Source organism: Toxotes jaculatrix, chromosome 21 (assembly GCF_017976425.1).
Source record: "Toxotes jaculatrix isolate fToxJac2 chromosome 21, fToxJac2.pri, whole genome shotgun sequence".
Taxonomy (NCBI): Eukaryota; Metazoa; Chordata; class Actinopteri; family Toxotidae; genus Toxotes; species Toxotes jaculatrix.
In genome coordinates, this window is record NC_054414.1 from 5,376,344 (window position 1) to 5,396,033 (window position 19,690).

General features: G+C 40.7%; 1 protein-coding gene across 3 annotated transcripts in view; it reads right to left on the reverse strand.

Moving 5' to 3' along the window:
• LOC121175478 (zinc transporter ZIP11-like) overlaps positions 1 to 19,690 on the reverse strand; it is a 103,935-nt gene that overhangs the window by 68,176 nt on the left and 16,069 nt on the right. For all 3 annotated transcript variants that reach the window (XM_041029253.1, XM_041029252.1, XM_041029254.1), the window contains exon 4: positions 17,790 to 17,948. In XM_041029253.1, coding sequence (XP_040885187.1) covers positions 17,790 to 17,948 — 159 coding nt within the window. The remainder of the gene's footprint in view (positions 1 to 17,789; positions 17,949 to 19,690) is intronic.

Genomic DNA, 19,690 nt, shown 5'->3' on the forward strand with positions numbered 1-19,690 from the left:
GGGCAATGTAGGAATCACGTTTTGACAAGGAAGAGGAATATATGGAATAATAAAGATGATATATCTCTGGTGTATCTGTTTTTAACTGTATGTAGTGAGCCCATCTTATAGGGGTGTCTACATCCATTTTAACCAGTGTAACTGTCACTATCAGCCATGTAGCAGCTTTTTATGCTTTAAGTCAATTACTTTCACACTTGCACATGTAGTTAGTATATGGTTGTGTATGTGTCGTAAGCTCTGTCAAAACACCTCTGACGGCCCAGGTGTTAAAAGGTCCCGGTTGCTCGTGAGCAGCCGAACAAATTAATCGGATTCCAGGTTTTTACAAATATCACGTTCCCCAATTTCAGCTTCACACCTTTAACATGATTCTAGACAAAGTAAAAATAACTTTTCTCATTTCTTTCTATTCTCCAGGGATATGAGATTACAGTTTTATCTCACTATAAAATATTGCCCCTGTAACCTCCCTTGTGCCCATGAGAGCCTGTTGGTATGACAATGCACTACACCAAACATAATTGTGGATGTTTCGGGGGGGCACTGAAACTTTAACAAAACACTGCTTGCAACTTGGAGAAAAATTAGAAATGTCTGAAATGCTCCCCGGATAATGCAAATGCAGCATGAACATCATGTGGAAACAATGAGTTTGCACAGAGGTATGAATCAAAATTATGATTTTAATGTGATTAATGGCGCTGCCCTTCCTCTAGCCACAAACACATGCTGCATAACTTAACAGAAGAGCTGCCAGGGAATTGCCATTGTTTTGTGTTTGAATGAAGAAAGATAACTTGAGAATATGAAACTATCGAATTAGAAAGCTGAAATGGAACAATGATGTATGAGTCGCAAAATAATAAAATCTCATGAAGTAAAATGTCAGGTGGAGGCTGGTACATGGAAATACATTAATATTTTGAAGCTAATACAATAATTATAGTATGTACTTTTGTTGAAATGCTGCAAACAGCGTCTTGACCTGCAGAAGGTGCAGGAAAAGAAAGAGATGGATGTGGGGATGGAATAAGACCAGAATAGAAACGTCGAGGAGGAAGTGAAAGAGGTGGCCTGCCGGATCAATAGAGACACAGCAGCAGGGAATAACGCACACGGTCAAGAGACACGCACACACACGTATAGAATGGATTAGCTCACAATGACTAGGCAGGTAGTCAATGCGTGACGGTACAATACCTTAGGTGATATTTTAATCAGACAGTCTCTTGTCAGTCCCAAGTTTTGCAGAGTGTTGCCAAATCCGAATACCCCAAGCACCAGCAGCAGAAAACTAAAAAGCCTATTTCATCTTTTTCAACACAGACTTAATCCTTATTAAATCTTAGTTCAAGTAGCTTTAAAATAAAAAAAAAAAAAAAAAGGTTTTGGTTTTAGTTTTAGTGCAATTTGTTTGAATTTGTGTAGCAGGGCACATAGGTGGGGCTTCATGCTGTAACAGCCCCACCAAGAAATTACTAGAAGTTTAATGAAGATATTTCCTTTATTTAGCACCTATTTCTCCCATTGTCTTCAGGTGATCCAGTCTAGTAGAGACCCCAATTGCCACAGTAGATTTCTATGCACTGGAATCACCTGAGATGTATTTACTAATGTGAACTGTTACTCTTTTCTTGCTTTTGTAAGCTAGTTGTGTGGTAAAAATGCATATTCATCATCAAACGGTCTCGTCAAGAGGAACCTGAAGCTACTGAACACGAGAGAGTGGAAGCAGGAGTCGGGAAAGAGTTGCAAGACCGGTGACGTGCTACAGTAGCTCCTCCAGCGCTGCTCGCTGCTGGCAGAGCTGCCAGCAGTGTTTGCCAGCTGGCAGCCAGAGGAAGGGAACCAGGCACGCAGCCTTGTCAAAGTATCCCCCCACAGAAAAAAACCCACAACCAGCAAAAGAGGTTGGTTCAGAGCTGGTATGAGCAGGACTCCTGACTGGAATATTTAGCCACTAAATTTGTAAATTTTTAAAGGAATTTTTGCATGATCCCTGTTTGTGTTGCTTGTTTGTCAATATTTCCAAAGCCAACTGTCTATTTCTGCATCTGTCTGCTCTTGCGTCTTATCGATCAGTCCTGTCAGAGAGCTGGATACTTAATTTTTTTATGTTATTAAAAAGAACAGGGATCATTACTGTTTGTGTGCAGTACTTTTAAATCATCAAAAGAGTTTGCTGTAGGCACACGATACTTGCAATTAACTTTCAAACGCCACACATCTGTGCCTAGCTTTATTCCTGTGTTTACTAAAAACTCCATGGCCCCAGCAATAAATAATTCAGCTCCCGACTACCCTGCATTTATTTAGTGCTTTCATCCAAAGCACTTTACAATTTGCTTCTCATTCACGCATTTACACACACAGTTACCAACAGCAGAGAGCTACCATGCAAAGCACAGGCCTATAACCATCAAGACCAACTGGGGTTAAGTGTCTTGCTCAAGGGTAGGCCAGCGTGTGGGCAGGAGGAGTTGGATATCACACTGCTGGACCGCAACTGGTGAACAGTCTGCTCTGCCTGCTGAGCCACAGCCAACAGCAACAAAAAAAATTTTTTTGGCAACAACAGAGGGCAAGTTTGCAGCTTCAAAAATATGTACTTCATTCTGAAATCACACACCTCGTCTGATGCCACTGACTCTAAACAGCACATCAGAAGAGTCATATTGAGTCATGGCTCCTTGGGTTGCTTTGAAATTACTGAAAAAATGATTGATTTCTACGTTTTATCCTTAAGAGCAAAAACACATTCTGCCCTCAGGACTGTTGGAGGCAGGCAATAACACATTCTTGCCACTGAGAAATGATAACAACCAATGTTCCTGATGGACATTTATCCAAAGCGATCCTCCTTTAAATCTTTGCCTGTGTTTTCTGATGCTGTAAAATGCCTCTGAGGAACATTCAGCACCTCCGTGTCTCCCTTTAACTCTAAACACTGACGAGATAGCGTATCAGTGTTTCACCAGCATCATTCATTAAACATACACACACCGAAAGAGCTCTACAGACGCCTCAGATAAGGAAGACATTACTTATTCACAGGCCAACATAAATCTCCATAACACCCAGGAGGTAACAAACCAACTAGACGGAGCAGAGGGAGACAACCTGTACTCATTAAATGGTCACTGTGCTCCACGACGCACCGCACTGGAAGCTGGGACACCGATGATGTATGAAGGGGCAGCGGAGAGTAATGACAGTTCAGAGATGCAATTATGTTGGCCTCACTTTAAAAAGGCAGGTGGAAGAGTGAGTCAAAGAGCAAGAGCCAGAGAAAACTTTGCTGAATGGAACTGCACACACACAGGAAAAAAAAAAAAAAAGATGAAAGCCTTCGCGACCAATCAAGACCAAAAAAAGAAAAAAAAGAAATGCATGGTCTACAAAAAGAATGAAAATATAGAAATAAATAATAGAAAAGCAAAGAGTAAATAAAGGCCTTTCAAGTTGTTTTGATACTGGTGTGTGTGTGTGTGTATGTTCCTATACAGCATTTACAAAAGCCTTGCACATTGAGTGATTAATTGGATTATTAGTGGTAAAAGGTTTGTGACAGGTGCACTCAGAGGTTTTCAACCGGCGCCATTCTTCTTGGTTAGAAACTGTCCACATAAATTTATATGACTAATGGAATTACGCAAATGTGTGCTTGTGAGCACCTGCGCATCGTGTGTGTGTGTGTGCTTAAGCACTGGAGAAACACAGATTGGACACAGAAGGACAATTTTCTGTAAATGACAAAGGCGTTAATAGAAAAATGTCAGGACCAAAAGAAGTCCTTCAATGTAAACAACCAATTAATTGTTTGTGTTTGGCCTCAACAATGACACATTTAAGTGTTTCTTAAGATGTTGTAACAATCAAAAAAAAATGGCTTGGTCAGGGTCAAGAAAAGATCATGGTTTGGCTTCAAATAACTGCTCGGACCTCATTTACATTAAAACTGGAAATTTATCTTTACAAGATACAAGATCTTTGTAAACATCTCAGCCATGAATCTGAGGAAAGAAATATGAGATTGCAGTGGACACAGGCTCACCAAAAACCAGACAGGCTGAAAACTGAAAAAAACAAAGCCTGGTCTGCTGAATCTCCTTCTCTGCTGAGGCACACAGATGGTAGGGTCAGAATTTGGCGTCACCAGCATGAATCCATCCAGTCCAGGCTAGTGGTGGTGGTGACGTAATGGTGTGGGGATTGTTTTCTTGGCTCACTTTGGGCCCTTAATACCAGTCAAATCATGGTTTGAATCCCACAGTCTGTCTGAGTGCTGTTGCTGACCATGTTCATCCCTTTATGGCCACAGTTTACCATCCTCTAATGGCTACTTCCAGCAGGATAATGCTCCATGTCGCAAAGCAAAGGTCATTTCAAACTGGTTTCATGAACATGACAATGAGTTCAGTGTACTTCAGTGGCCTCCCCAGTGACCAGATCTGAATCCAGTAGGAAAGGTGTTCACCTTTGGGATGTAGTGGAAAATCTGCTGAACTGATGTGAAGCAATCATGTCAATGTGGAGCAGAAACTAAAAGGAATGTTTCCTTCATCTTGTGGAATCCATGCCTCAAAGAACTGAAGCAGTTATGAAAGAAAAGCGAGGAACTACTATGTGGTTTTTGGACATTTGCTGAAACAACTGATGCTGTCCAAATGCCCCACAGATGGAATCTAATGTCATACTTAACCTCAAGTGCCAAACAGAGAAAAAATGGTAAACAAACAAGAAACCAGTGCAAATAATTATTCAGTCAGGGACGTTTGCTTCTATATCATCAGCCAAACCTGGACCAAGCCAGCTGTGTCAAATTCTGTTTTTTTAATCCAGTTATATAAACCTTCCCCTGTTCGTGTTAGTCCCTGCTGCTGTGTTTCTTCATCTGTCTGAAACTCTCCACAGGTGCTGGGCTCGGTTTTGTGCAGCTCAGTGTGTAGAGGATGGAACTAAGGCTCCGGGAATTATGAGTTTCATTCCCACTGGGGCCACCCACGTTTAATATGCATACACTCGAAACACCACAAGGCCGTATGGAGACCAGAGCTCATCATATTGCATATGCCACATTATCAAAGCACAATTTGGTTTAATAGTAAGTCAGACACACAAGCCATTCAGCTACCCGCAGTGTCTCCTAGCACTCGTATCTATCATGTATAAGACTCTCAGTGTCAGCCATTTGACAGTCTCATGGGAGACAGTATAGCTCCCTGCAGTCTGTATTGGAGAGACCAAGTATGATAAAAATCCAGACAGTGATAGTAGATTACTCCCTTCAGGTCACAGGGTTGTAAGACTTGCTTGGAATAGCTTCCCATCCCAAATGAGATGATATTCACCATGTTGGGAAAATATGATTTTGGGCAACAGAGAGTGACTCTGAAACACTCAGGAGTACAAAGACACAGCTAAGGATGTTCTTTTACCCTCGTCTACTGCTGTCCAGTTCGGCTGACAGCCCGTCAGCAGCAGGAGAGACACTCTGTGGTGCGTTATTATTTTAGAACTGAACTATGGTTCGCTCTTGTTACATCTCTGACTGTGTCTGACTGAGTGAAATCTGATGTTTTCAAATCACAGATGATGAACAAAGATATTAAATCATGACTCTTACAGGTAAAACTTGAGACTGGAGTGGGCTGTTAAAGAGTTTAGTTTAGGACCGTACTCTAACTGTGAGGAGGCGTGAATAATATATTTCTCATGATCATAGGTGAGGTGATATATCAGTGAGTATTCATATTCAATTTAAAATACTGAGGTTTACTACTGATGGGGAGTACTAATTAGCAATTCAAAACAGTTGTAAAATGAATTCTGTGCCTCTGGAGGGGCCCTGTCATGTCTGTGAAAATTACTGTGACGACGTCGTGAGGGCTTGAGGATTTAAATGAGAAAGCCTGTGTTACAAACTGGAGACACTGAGTCTTTAACAGGCTTTAATGAGAATCCAGTGTGGTTGGAGCTGAATCCACTGGGGCTAAAAGTCAGAACCTCTTGGTCTATGTCCTTTAATTTGTCTCTTGTGAGTTGCTCAACTTTATGGAACTGAAATACAAAATTGCTGATGTCCATCTTTAGTGATCGCTTTTAACATGAATTTAACATGACTAAATTATATCCTTTGACATATGGTTATGTTCTGTGAAGGGTCAGAGTCCTTGAAAAGCCCAAAAGCAACAAGAGCAGTGGCTTAAAAACCACATTCAGAACAGGTTTTTTAAAAATTCTTTACATTTTTTTATGCTTGGTGCAGTGTTTAATCGTGATCTGCGAGGTATTCAAGTACCCAACACAAAATGACATTCCCTCAAAGAAAGGAGACAACCATGCTCAACCATGAAAAGACAAGCTGAAAAAAAAAGAAAAAGAAAAGAAAACTTCTAACAAGACTCCTATTTCTTCTATTGTTCATGTCAGCCAATCACGGTTAATCAAAGCTGGGTGAGTCGTTGCCAGGTTGGAGTGCTCCAATCATGGCTGGAGGGGTTAAAAACAACAGACCTGGAAATTCAAGTCTCCTAACAGCCATGCTTCCTTCATTATGTGGTGACACAATAGTGCACAGTGAACAGACAGAAGGCTGATTTCCATTACATCTCATCATGTATGCAAAATAATGTAATAAAGTCAGCTAAGCTCTTTTGTGTGGAGGTGTAATAAGGCACGGCGCTTTGTCAGAACAAGAATAGGACAGGGACCCCTCGGAGATAGAGGGAACCTGTTTGACAGCAGACGTGGGAGGGAAGCATCAGGGAAAGGTAACAAGGCCATGTCTGTTCAGCACTCTGCTCCAATCTGTTTTTGAGAGAGAACGACACAAACAGACAAAAGAGTTTGTGTGTGTTCATTAAAGACGGCTGCCCAGGTGGCTGCAATGTTTGTTCTTTAACACTTCCAGACAGCTAAGCTTTGTGTGTGTGCGTGTGTGTGTATGGCTTTAACGGGCCTTGACTAAGAACATTTAAAATGCTGACCAATTATGAAATAAGGCTGCATCACACACAGGAGAAATCTAACAGATTATCTGCTGTGGAGTCACAGATATGCTCATGTTACAAGATTAAAAAACATAATAATCGTCCATTGCTCACTACACATTAAATCATGACAGCGGCAATAACACACACACACACACACAAACATCTCTCTCTCTCTCTCACTTGTTACAAACAGGGTATGAACCTGGCAGATAAACAAGACTCTCACTTTGAATTCTCACCCTGAACTGCACTTTGACCAGCAGAGCATCCCCAACAGAGGAACCCTCTGGGCCTGTTATTGGCCGTAAAGGGTTGGGATTCAAAAGTACTCAGCTCAGCAAGGACCCTGGTCACAACTCAGGAGTCTTCCTGACACCTTCATCTGAGGGTGAAGAGAGGCAAGTGTCCTCATGTTAGAGAGGCCGGACTGGAGACGCAGATAATGACTCGACTGGCCTAGTCTGAAAGGAGAATCGCTCACATTCATCACATTTATTGCTGAAACACAACTATATATACTGTACATAAATATTTTTTTCTGTAAATATATATGCATTCACACACTCCATTACATTGTAAATATGTTGATATCCTGATCTCATTTCTTATTCTTATTCTATTTATGTTTACATTTATTTATGTTCCACTTTGTATTTCACCATTTTTAAGAAGAAAATGCAGAAATGAAGGTAAGAGCCTGCTAAAAACAAGTCTAGTATTTTACAGTCTGAGTGTCCCAGTTACAGTGTCCCAGCGGCTGAGACTTCCATCCTGGGTAACCATGACTAAACATCCCAGTCAGTCACTCCAGTAAGACAGCTATAGCCCAGACACAGCAAACACTGAAGATGTCATGTGTTTGCTGTGCTCTGGCCATTGTTACTGCTGTCCACTTGGCTAACTGCCCCCCCCCGTATACTGTGGACGGGAAACCCAGATCTGCTGATATACCGTATACCATGATGCAATGCTCCCATCCCAGGCTGCCAACACTTCCTTTGCCCCTGCTCGCTGTTTGTTGTTATGGTGATGGCCAGTATGGTGGGACACAGAGAATAATAAGGTGAAAAAGTGTGTGCAGATACATCAGAGTCTCTGCATGTATCTGCAAACACTATTAGATTCACACGTATTATCTGCAGAGCACGAGTCAGAGTTTGGAGAAAAAAGAAAAGTGAAAATGGAACAGAATCCTCACATTTTCTCAGAGGGCTAATCTGAAAAACATACCACACCCTCTGTCCTTGCACTGGTTTCAGACCAAACTCACACAATTTAGTGTGCAGGATCAAGAGCAACACATGATCACACAGAGCAGCAAACTAGGATGGAGCTAACTAGGACGCTTCCGACTACACTGCAACATAAATAATCACAATATTAATTTTCTGACCTAATATCCGTAGCCTCTGTGATACTTTCTGTTAGCTTAATATTCTTTACACAAGTCCCAGCAGGGTTACAGAACACCAGATTCAGAGACCTTTCATCAGCTCATTTAGAGACAGCGTCACAATTACACAGTTCATCCGAAGTGCATTTTTACAAAAATGTGTGTGTATGAAAAAAAAAAAAAGTGTGGGCCACACGGTAGATACAAGCGGAAGAAGATCAATTAAAAGATAGAGATCCTAAAATAGAGTGTGTGTAGAGTACTGTCAGTACTTAATTGAGGTATTGCCATGTGAAATGTCAGAGGACAGACATAACAAGGTAGGAGTTCCACGCAAATTGCATAGTGCAAGGCAAGGTCATTTAATCCAAAACCAGGATCAATTATTCAACAGTTACTTTGGAGATTTCAGGCTTTCAGTACTCCAGCTCACACTTTTGTTTTTTGGATCTCAATTTGTATGTAAGACATGTGAAGATGTTAATTCAACGTCCTTTAGATTCCTTTAGTGTGAGGGGTAGAAGACAGAGATGCATGGGAAGAAAGAGGGGAACGGGAGTGGTGCTAAAAGAGCCATTATACAGTGTCTTGGTTACCTGGTTTTCATCACCAAGCTTGAAGGCTTTCTTAGCTCCAGTCCTGCTCTCTGCCAGCCTCTCTCTCCTCTCCCTTTCTCTCTCATCCTCCCCTGTTTCCATCCGTTACCTTATCACTGCCATCCTTCTCTCCCTGTCAACCCCAGTTCTCCCTCTCTGTCCATCTTGCCCTTCCTCCATCGTTCTTCTCATTCAGCTGCAGTGTTTGTTGAGGAGCCAGTAAAAGTGGCACCAGCAGCTGTTCAAACACTGATGGCCCCCCGCTGTGTGTGTGTGTGTTTGTGCGTGCGTGTGTGTGTGTGTGTGGAAGACCCCCCCATGTTCCAGTTGATTCCGTTCGAGCTATTATCACAGCCCAGCGTTTCCACTGCTGTCACCATGGCACCCGGAGAAGAAAGGGCAGATGAAGAAGAAGGAAGGCAGAGGAGAAGTGGAATATGTGGAGAAATGAAAAGATATGAGGGCTGCAGGGAGCCGAGGAGGAGTCAGAAGATGAAGGAAAAGAGTGGAAAAGAGTGATGTGGGGGGAAATTCACTATAAAGAAATGTAATGGAACAAAGGGCATGAGGGCTAAAACAACATGAACGATGTAAGGAAACAGGTGTCAAGGAAGACATGTAATGTAAGTCAGCAAGACTTTCTGCAGAACCTCTGAGACTCTGCGGATCTGTGCTAACACTGCTGGAAGTCGAGGCTGGCACTCAAGTGCCAAAAAAGCACCCAGTCATGGCAAAGTAAGGTACAGCACACGGAGGTATTTTTGGTTCAGAGCATTTTGGATCCAAAACTCCATCATTAGTGACATTTGAGGACCTGTTTCTTAACGTTTTTCCACAACTGACGTGGAAAGGGTTCTTTCTAGTTAGGTTTGATGAACATATGAGGGAAAACGACTGCTCATAACTACTGGATATGTAGAGCAAGATACCGAACCTCATGCAAGAAACCACTCCTGCTAATTAAAGGCCATTCTGGGCCTGTCATGCGAGTCACATGAACATGTTTGACTTCAGAAACATAATTCTTCTGTTCCTTTTTAAATACGTTTAAGTATGTCATAGAATTCAACTAAAATATAAAATAAAACCCTATAATAAAATTATAAATTGGCATATTTTAGCTCATTAGCCTGTTCAGTTCAGTAGCTGTTGGAAAGTTTCTCACACTCCGACAGCTGCCTCGGGGTCTTTATGCTCGTCACAGTCCAGGATCATCCTCTGTTTTTTTTAAGCATCTATAATTTCATGTCAAGCTGTTCCTCCTTTATTTCTGTCACATTATAACAGTCTGTTGGCAGCTGTATTAATATTAACAGCTACCTGTATAACTGACACTGCTTAATATATTGTGTTTTCGTCAGCTAATTTCTGAGGGCAGAGCTTTCTGCTCTTTATTCATTATTGTGAATGAAACTTGCCCACAAATGGAGTGGAACAGGCATTAAATTATGCTATTTATCACATTTCTCAAGCACCCATCTCCTTGTGAACAGGTGATGCTCATCAGGTTGAAATAGGCAATTTAAAAATACAAGTTTTTGCAGATAAAAGAGAGTTTAGTGAATCCAAGTCAGAACACTCATGTGAACAAGTCTCGCAGGAAAAAGTAAGAGAACGTAGGATAATAACGTGAAAATGTCCTTGCATGAGGCCCAGTGTGTCTGTCTTCCATCGCTCACCAGCACCTCTGAGCAATTACACAAGCACATTTATGATCAAAGCACATTCACTCACATATGGCACTATTTTACTGCACTGGCAAAAAACAAAGGTCACATCAAAGTGTAAAACTAGGCAATAACACAGTGCTACAATACATCAGACTCTGGCTTTAACATCTTCATCTCAGGACTATCAGGTTTTGAGGCTGTACTACCAATCGACAAACTTTCTGAGATCAGTCTGACAGCCTTAACCACTCTGCTGCAACATGGGGGAGTCAAAATGATATCTGTAATGTATGCCATGATGCTCCTTCTAGACCAAGTATGTCTTTTTAAGGAATAAACAGTGCTTGCTAAGTATTTATTTATATAACTATAGCACCAGCTGAACTGAAAAGACTTAATTGACCCCTCTATTGCAAAAAATGCTAGAAAATTGCTTTCCTGTTGTAAATTCTCTCGGCCAGCATGCACCTGTAGTGAGGACTTTATACCCTGAGACATGAAACCCATTTTCACCACAACTGGTTAGAAGGTCTAAGCGCTTCAAGAAAGCCTTGTTTTGCCCATCACTGCTGATACACATCTCTTTCTGTGCAAGTCCATTTTCATCTCTGCTGCCTCAGACTGCTGAGAGAGTGCAGCCACTGAACTGCTGCATGGGTGGTTTCAGGGCCAGGAGGGTCAGCTGCCCAATTAGCTCCTGCTGAGTTTAGAGGGGAGGCAGGAAATGACTGCAGTAAGTCCTAATGGCTACCAGTGAGGCTAAGCAGACTCTCAGTGCAGCTGTAAGTGAGTATCTAATCATTGTCTAAGAGTAGAAAGAGTTTTTTTGTTTTTTTTTGGGTCGGACACAAGATACAGTTTCATCATAATCTCTTTATTTCTTTGTAGCTGTGTTAGTGCCCTACAGACGGGGAAGCTTAAAATGGATATAGTGGAAAACACAACAGCAACAAGCAGCAAATGACAGAACTGTGTTGCAGCGTGTAAATGTTACACATAATTATTTTTTTGACAATTATTTTTCCTTCCATTTCTGACCATTAACTTCCTGTCACTAACTTCTTAGGAGTTAATACATGTTTCTTTTTTGTAATGTGAAGACAAGATACATGCTGGAAACTTGCTGTGTGCCTTTAATACACATGATGATTTATACATGTGTAATGTATTGTGTACTATACATATGCACACACAATATGTGATGGCAAAATAGGCACAAAACACAGTGCATCACTTAAATTTAGAGCAGAAATGCAACTACACCCTGATCAATATGATGTTATCAGCACCAGGCAGTAATCTCTTTTTAACTTTTAAGAGTTGTGGGTGAATAAAACATTAGTAGGCCGTGTGTGTGTGTGTGTGTATGTGTTGTGTTTAAATGAGTGTGTGTCATCTTGCATGAGTGTGCATGACGGTGATGTGTCAGCCGCTCCTTCATATGTAATTTGTGTCATTGCTGCTGTCCTGGCGTGACTGCAGCGGCTTAAGGCAACAGCTGTTCTCTGCTGCTCCGACTGCAGTGGCTGCATCACATTTCTGTCTGTCTCGCTCCCCGTCTCTCCACGTCCCTGTTCTGTTAAACTCAGGTCAGACGAAGGGCTCAGAGGTGTTTTGGTTTAATCATCAGACACTGCTGACAAGTGCAACGCTTTAGAGCAAGAGACAATTTTCCTTTTTTGGAAATGGTCAAAAGAGAATTATTGAATCTTCAGGGAATAGCTTCAGCTTTTTGTTATTCAAGGTTTGAACATCTCTTTAAATTCTGACAGGCATCAACCCTTGGTTAACTTTCTCATTCGCCTGAAAAACGGTTATTAATCACAATACATTACATTCCAAGCAGGGCTGCACAAATAGTCATGTTAAAATAATAATGACCTTGATTCAGTTTTCAAAGTGAACTGAATCATAAACGGCATTAACTGTAGATCACTTCAGTTCAGGCCCAAAAAAGAAAAGCACAGGTTCAAATTCTACACTTACAGTACGTGTGTACGTGATGGACAGTACCATATTACAACTGGTCATTTGTTGAGACCAGAGACTTAACAGGCAAGACACGGGGCGAGACCGAGATAAGTCAGAGTCAAAACACCCCAGAGTCTGCGATAAGTCTGAGATAAACAAAAACATCCTGAGACTGGACTCGAGAACAGCCCTATCAGCATCTACCCATTAGGCAGCTGTATGAAGCTCATACATACTTTAAAAATGAAGTTAAATACTTAAATGCTTAAAGCTGTTATCTGTTTCAGAAACTCACTAACCCATTTTCTTTATGTGGGAGTCAATCTGACAGTCACACTAAAGCAACCATAATTCACTAAGACAGCTTTTGTGAAACGTATTATGGTAGTAATTTCGTTGCTAGATCCCTGATTCCTTAATATTTCCCTTGAAAGTAATTTCTGAGGAGGCCTTCAAAAAAAGGATCATGTAATTATGTAGTAATCACAGTAAAAACTGACAAAAAAGGACAGAGTTTGAAAGGAACCTTCTAATGTGACTCTCTAAGAAATGGAATGAAGGTCAGGACCATGTCTCAATATATCCAATTATGAGGACAGATTTTTGCAGTTCTTTGAAGTTGCTAATTTTTTTTTTTTTAGTTATTTTACAAATCAGAAGCTTAAAACTGACATTTTCCTTCTACTGTATTAGTTAGAAATATATGCACATGCAGAACAAGCACATCTGTGCCTCTAATTTAACTTACCACACAGAAGCTGACATGGATGTGAATGAGTTTCTAGCTTTCTCTATGAGTGATCATTTTACAATATAGCTGAAATCACAGCTTGGAAGTGACCGCTCATCGTGTCGTCTTAATGCTCCATGCTTCAGTCACTATTTCATACTTGTCCCATTGTCTGACAGAGACAGAACAAAGCTGCAAATGCGAACAGCTTTATTGGGAATTCAGCTGTATTAAATTACTGTATATGTGAGGACAGAAAGTAGGAGAGTGGCAAACCAGCTGACACTAAGCAGAATGCAAATATGACAGGAAAACATCATGAATATGCTGATTAGTGTATTACATCGTCTCGAGACATTTAGCAACTTTTCAAGGCTTTAACTACCTTCCACTGAGAGTATCTGTTTACAACAGTTTACCAACTGTTTTCAACATCCTGTAGCCCCAACGACCATACACTGTCCAGCCATATACTAGGTTTTGACCTGGGTCTTTCTGTTTTCTGGATAAAAGGTGATTAACACTACAAAAGTAATCTCATGGATTTCAGAACATTGTCAAAAGACATAAAATCTTGTCACATCTAAAGGCCCTTGATAGTGACAGAGCCATGTTACAGGAGACCCACTTGAATTTGGAAGAATCACTCAAACCAAACCAAAGCAAAGATGGGTGGGCCAAGTGTTCTCCTCCCCAGATTCTAGAGGCACTAGAAGCGTTAGCATTTTGATATCTAAGAGAAGATCCTTTAATCTAATTGATGACAAGGAGGGTCAATACTTGTGTTAGACTTTACACTGCAGAATGAAAAATACGCACTAGTTAACATGTATTCTCCAAATTCTGCCAAAGCATCTTTTCTATGTCCTCTTGGCTGCCTCTTAGGAGAGCACACTGACAGCCCTATTCTGAAGAGTGGTGATTTTAATCTTGCCAAAAATGCCTCTGTAGACCGCTCGGGTCACCCTCTTCCAGTAGATGGATTTCTATCTAGTGCCTTTAAAGAGGTGTTAGAATCACTGGCATTGGCTGATGTATGTTTGGCTGATGTTACTGAATCCTCATTTTTGTGAATATACATACTATACCAAGGTGAACAATTCTTATTCTAGAAATTACTTCCTCTTGACATCCAACTGTCTTATTAAAAATGTAATCAACGCTGAAATATTATGCATAGTACAGTTATATCAGACCAGGCCCCCGGGTCAATTAGCTTTATCCTGATTGCTAATGAAAACAAAAACTGACATTTAATAATTCACTTTTAATGAGTGATATTTCTATTTCTGCCACTGAAAAGAAAATAGGACTCTGTTTTGTCTATTCAAACTGTATGGGAGGCCTTTAAGGCCACCTGCCGAGGTCAGATAATTGGTGGTGCATTGGCTAAGAGCAGGAAAGTAAAAATAATCTACTAACAGAACTAAAAATAATGGGGTTGCAACATATGCAGGGTCCTAAAAATATGCTACTTCAGAAAGCTCTGCTCACACAAAGGGCTGAATTTCCAGCAACATTACATGAAGAGACAGCCTCTTTTCTTTATCGACTCCATAGGAAACGCTTTGAGTGTGGTGACAAAAAGGGAAAGATGATTGATCTTCAGTTCAAACACTTGAAGAGAAAACAGTCAATTCCAGCTATAAGAGACTGTAAATGTGTCATTATGAAGGGTCAGAAGTTAATTAACCATGTGTTTAAAGATTTTTACTGCAATTCATACTTAGCCGAACGCACAGTACAAAACAATAGCTTGTCTCACTTCCAGCATTACATGCAACTCAGAAAGATGAGTTGGAAGCTCTCATTATAACAAACGAAACAACCTGCCACAAAATCTGTTTTACCTGTAAAGAGCCTTGGAAATGACAGCATCACTATTGAATATTATAAATGCTTGTTGTTTGCATCTGTTGTTGTTTGGCTAAGTTGCACAGTGACATGATAGAAAATCAGTCAGTGCCACTGACAGCGTGTGGCCCCCACAATATGTCTTCTTCCAAAACCAGGGAGAAACAACCAGCTAATGAGCAATTTCCGACCTTTAGGTCTTCTTAACAAAAGTCTCCGTCTGAAGAAAGTCTTTCCATCTCTAGTGAATGTGGACGCCAGTCAGCTGATAACATGAGGAGACTGCTTCAGTAATGTACAGCGCCAGCTCTCTCTGACATCTAGCACCTGCAGTATAGCTGAACGCAGAGAAAGCCTTTGACAGGCTAGAATGACCATATTTATTTAATCTGTTTTCAAAATAAGGCCATTCTAACCAGTCAAAGGCTTTCTCAGCGTCCAGCTATTGCAATACAGCTGGATGCTGGGAAAGCCTTTGACTGGTTTATTTATTATTTTATCAAAATTTTGGTTCCATCTATATGAAATGGTTTAAAGCACTCTACCATGCACCGCTCTCCACAGTTAGAAGTGAAAACTTTCTTTCTGACCCTTTCCATCTATATCAGGGGACACGGCAGGGGTGCCCAGCATCCCCTTTAATATTTATTTTAGCCTGAATCCACAAGTAATGGGTATCTCAGTGGGTGGATATCAGTTCAAGATAAATGTATACACCGATGATATTCTATTGAGAGTATCTTATCCACTGTGTTTGTGTCTGTAGGTGTTGGAGAACCAAATCATTTAGTTCATTCTCAGGACATACACTGGAATAGAAGTGTAAAATGGACAGTTTTACCTTTATCTTTGTGAGGAAGAGCAGATATGTTGAAAATCAGTGTCGCCCCAAGATTGGCTGACTTCAGATCCTCCATCATCCATCAAATCCCTCAATTTTTGTTTAAAGAAATAAATACTATTTTGTCTAACTTTCCACAGAACAATAAAAAATCTAGATTAAATCACAAGAAGTTATCTACACCAAGACGTAAAGGTGCACTGGGCATGGCTGACTTGAATCTCTATTACCTTTCATACAATGGCAGACACCTCATCCATTGAGACAATTCTCCATTATTGTGGTACTTCTCTCCCTTCATGTCCACTATGGAAAAATCTGCTCCTTTCAGCAGGAGGGAAATCAACATACCTATGCAAGGACATATTTTACATCAGATAGGTCAAACAGTGAAGGACAATGCCATTATTCCATTTTCAGAAATGACAAACAAGAGTCAATCAGAATGAATCCTCTTTTCTTATTGGCAGTTAAAAGCTGTTATCACAAAAATAACCTCAAAGGGTTCTTACTGTATGTTGCCATGAAAATCTGAATAACAGTCTAAAAAAACTTGAGAGGGGAATGGTCTCAGGCATACATATAAGCTTCCTCTCCAATCTTCCCTCAATAGCAATACTCAGACACAGAAAACATGGGAGGAAGACCCACCTGAGAGAAACAGTATTTAGAGTCATTGTCCAAATGTGTAAGATTTAGGGTAATAAAGTGGAAAATGCTGCACAGAGCGTACATTAATCCCTCTGGACTTAAAAAGATGGATCCAAAACACTTAGGCTCATGCTGGCATGGTTGTGGGGAGGTGGGCACTCTGTCCAGCTGTCAAGGCCCTTTGGGATCCAGTCAGAGATACACTTTCATGCCTTGCCACAAAACCCACAATCCTTATGAATCGGGAGGTTTAAAAAGCCAACTATTTTAATTCAAATGAATGGTTGGAGGGCTTTCTGAACCTTGTTAGCATGGAAGAAGCAAGAATAATCTCTGTCATCTCTGGATAGGGCAGGGAATGGCTTAGGAGACACAGTAAGGTCACTCCTGGACTCGCAACATCTTTCCCTCTTCTCTTTGTAATTGAACAAGGTCACTGTTGGACTCACAGTACTCACTCCTGGTCTCAACCATCTTACCTACTCCTGTTGACTAAAGTTTTTTTTTTTTTTTTTTAAATAAAAAATAAAAAACTTCAAAATATATTTATCTGTTGGAGCAAAGCACGTGTTGATCCTCTGGTTTGTGTCTATGTAAAAGCCCTGTCCTCGTAGTGTCATACTGTCTACACTGTCTTTCTTGTATATTTGTTGGTGGTAGGAAATCTATAATCAAATCTAAATGGGGAAAAAAAAGAAGAACAAAGGCAATTTTGTTCAGCATGACAATAACACTGAACCACCCTCAGATAACATCCAGTCATTTCTACAAACTGCTCAGTGGAAGTCAGCCGGAAAATCAGTGCTCTCAACACGAGTGCTGCAAAGTACAAAGTCATTTTGTTCCATTTGTCAAATGTCTGCTTTTGTAATATAAATTTAAACATGTACCACATTTCTAAATATTACACAATAATTAGTCAAGATTCCAGTCATGACAAACATGCAGCTTTGGACTTTGGACCGCCCGGAGATCAGTGGGTCACCGGTTCGATTCCTTGATGCAGAGTGTTCACATACCACTACAAACACTGTTCTTACAACCTTCTGAGTCATATATACTGTATGTGTGTGTGAGGTTCTTACCAGCAGGGGCATGGCCAGGTCAGCTAAATAAACGAAGGCCGCCCCAAGCGTGAATCCCACAGCCACAGGTACAAAGGCAAATGAGCCGTACTTCCCAGAATCCTCCGCCATGTCAATTGCAGGTGCAAGCAACGACCAGTAGGAAGCAGCCAACATTACCTGAGAGAGGCAAGAGTAGGGAGAAGATAGAAAACAAAGAAAGAATAAAAGATAAAACTTAAGACACTTCTGCTGAGTTGTTGTTCAGTACCAATAAGAAAGAAAAGCCTGATAAGGTTAAAGCTCAGAACTCGGGAGAAAAATTACATTTCATAAAAAACGTCTCCAGTATCATAGAAGCATTATCTCATGTGCTTTCAAACACAGAAATATAAATCCACATGTGTAATCATTAATTATCATTTTGGACAAGAAAATGTTAACTGTAAACAAGTCACTTAAAAAAAACCTGTAAATGAGCCGATTTGAAGGTGTAGGACTGATGTTTTAGATATTCCAACACAACAACCATTCATATGAATAGATTCAAGTCTTCAGTTGCATGTGAGTGATTGAAAAGAAACATGTTTTGTCGTACTCGTGGTATAACAGCTCAAGATTTCTGACTTGATCTACAACAGCCATCAACAGTGAAAGAATTTAAAGGGCAACACTGCATTTAACACTGAATTTAAAGGGCAGGCTTCATAGCATCAACACACTTCAGCAGTAGCAGTAGCTGTTGTAACTCACTCTGACAGCCGCTGGATGTTGAGTCTGAAAGCCCAACAGCGTAACATCATCTAGGTAATAATATTCTTTCATTCATCTCCATGACTGTCACATCCCCGTCAATTGTGTCTCATCTAAGTCATGGACCGCTTTGCTCTGGTGAGACGTTTTTCATGCCAAACCATGCATTCTTTATTTATGTCACAGTACAGTGCTGATCTGATGACGTGTCGTTGGCAGTTTCAGGTCCCCTAATACAACTACTGACACATCACATTTGTGTTTTTGTCTGCTGATCTCAAGTGGGAGAATATGACACTTTACAGTATGAATTTCATGTATGCGCAAATTAACTGCAGCTTCTGTTGTTTATCACTGAAAAGTTGCAGCATGCCAGTTTTTTATTCTGTTTGTGCTCTCTCATGGCTGCGTCCTGACACAGTATCAGCACCGGAAATGTGAAACACGAGTCTGTGTTCAGGCCTGCCAATCAAAAGTAATGGAGGCATATTGTTAGGCTGCAGTCAGCGCCGACACTCAAAAGTAATGTATCGCTCGCATCAAACCCAGTCAGCTTTGTCAATCACACAGGAGGAGTGTGGAGTACGACAATACCAAATTTGATTGCAACCCATTTAGTGTGGCTCAAAATGAAACCTTGTGAATTTCAGTAAACTCTGCACTTTTATTCCTGTTTTATTCAAATCCTCATCACGATTGCAGAGGACAAATGATGCTGTTTTTAATCCCCAGTTGGCTGCACAAGGTTATAACGAAGGAGAATTGCACAGGTAGAAGCAGGAGGGTAGGTTCAAAAGACAGCGTTTGGAGTATAAGCTTTATTTCTTTGTATTTTTTTGGCATCTTCACTGGCAACAAAAGTAGGGCAAGGAGAACAAAGAGAAGCCAGAGAGAAACTTAACTAGAAATTCAACTTAGCTAAGAATCTAAGGGTGGGTAATGCAGTCTTAGAATAATATTACAAGGTATTTGCGCAAGCCCACAATATTTCTGCAGATCTGGGTAGAGAAGGGTGTTATGGGAAACCGTAGTTTGCAGTGGTTTACAGTTGAGCCGACACACACACCTGCAAATACACACTGCGAGAGCCTGAACATCGGTAAGGCTGATTGGTTGCTAAAGTTTTCTGTAGCGAGGCAAGTTGGAAATGAGAAAGAAAAAATATGTTC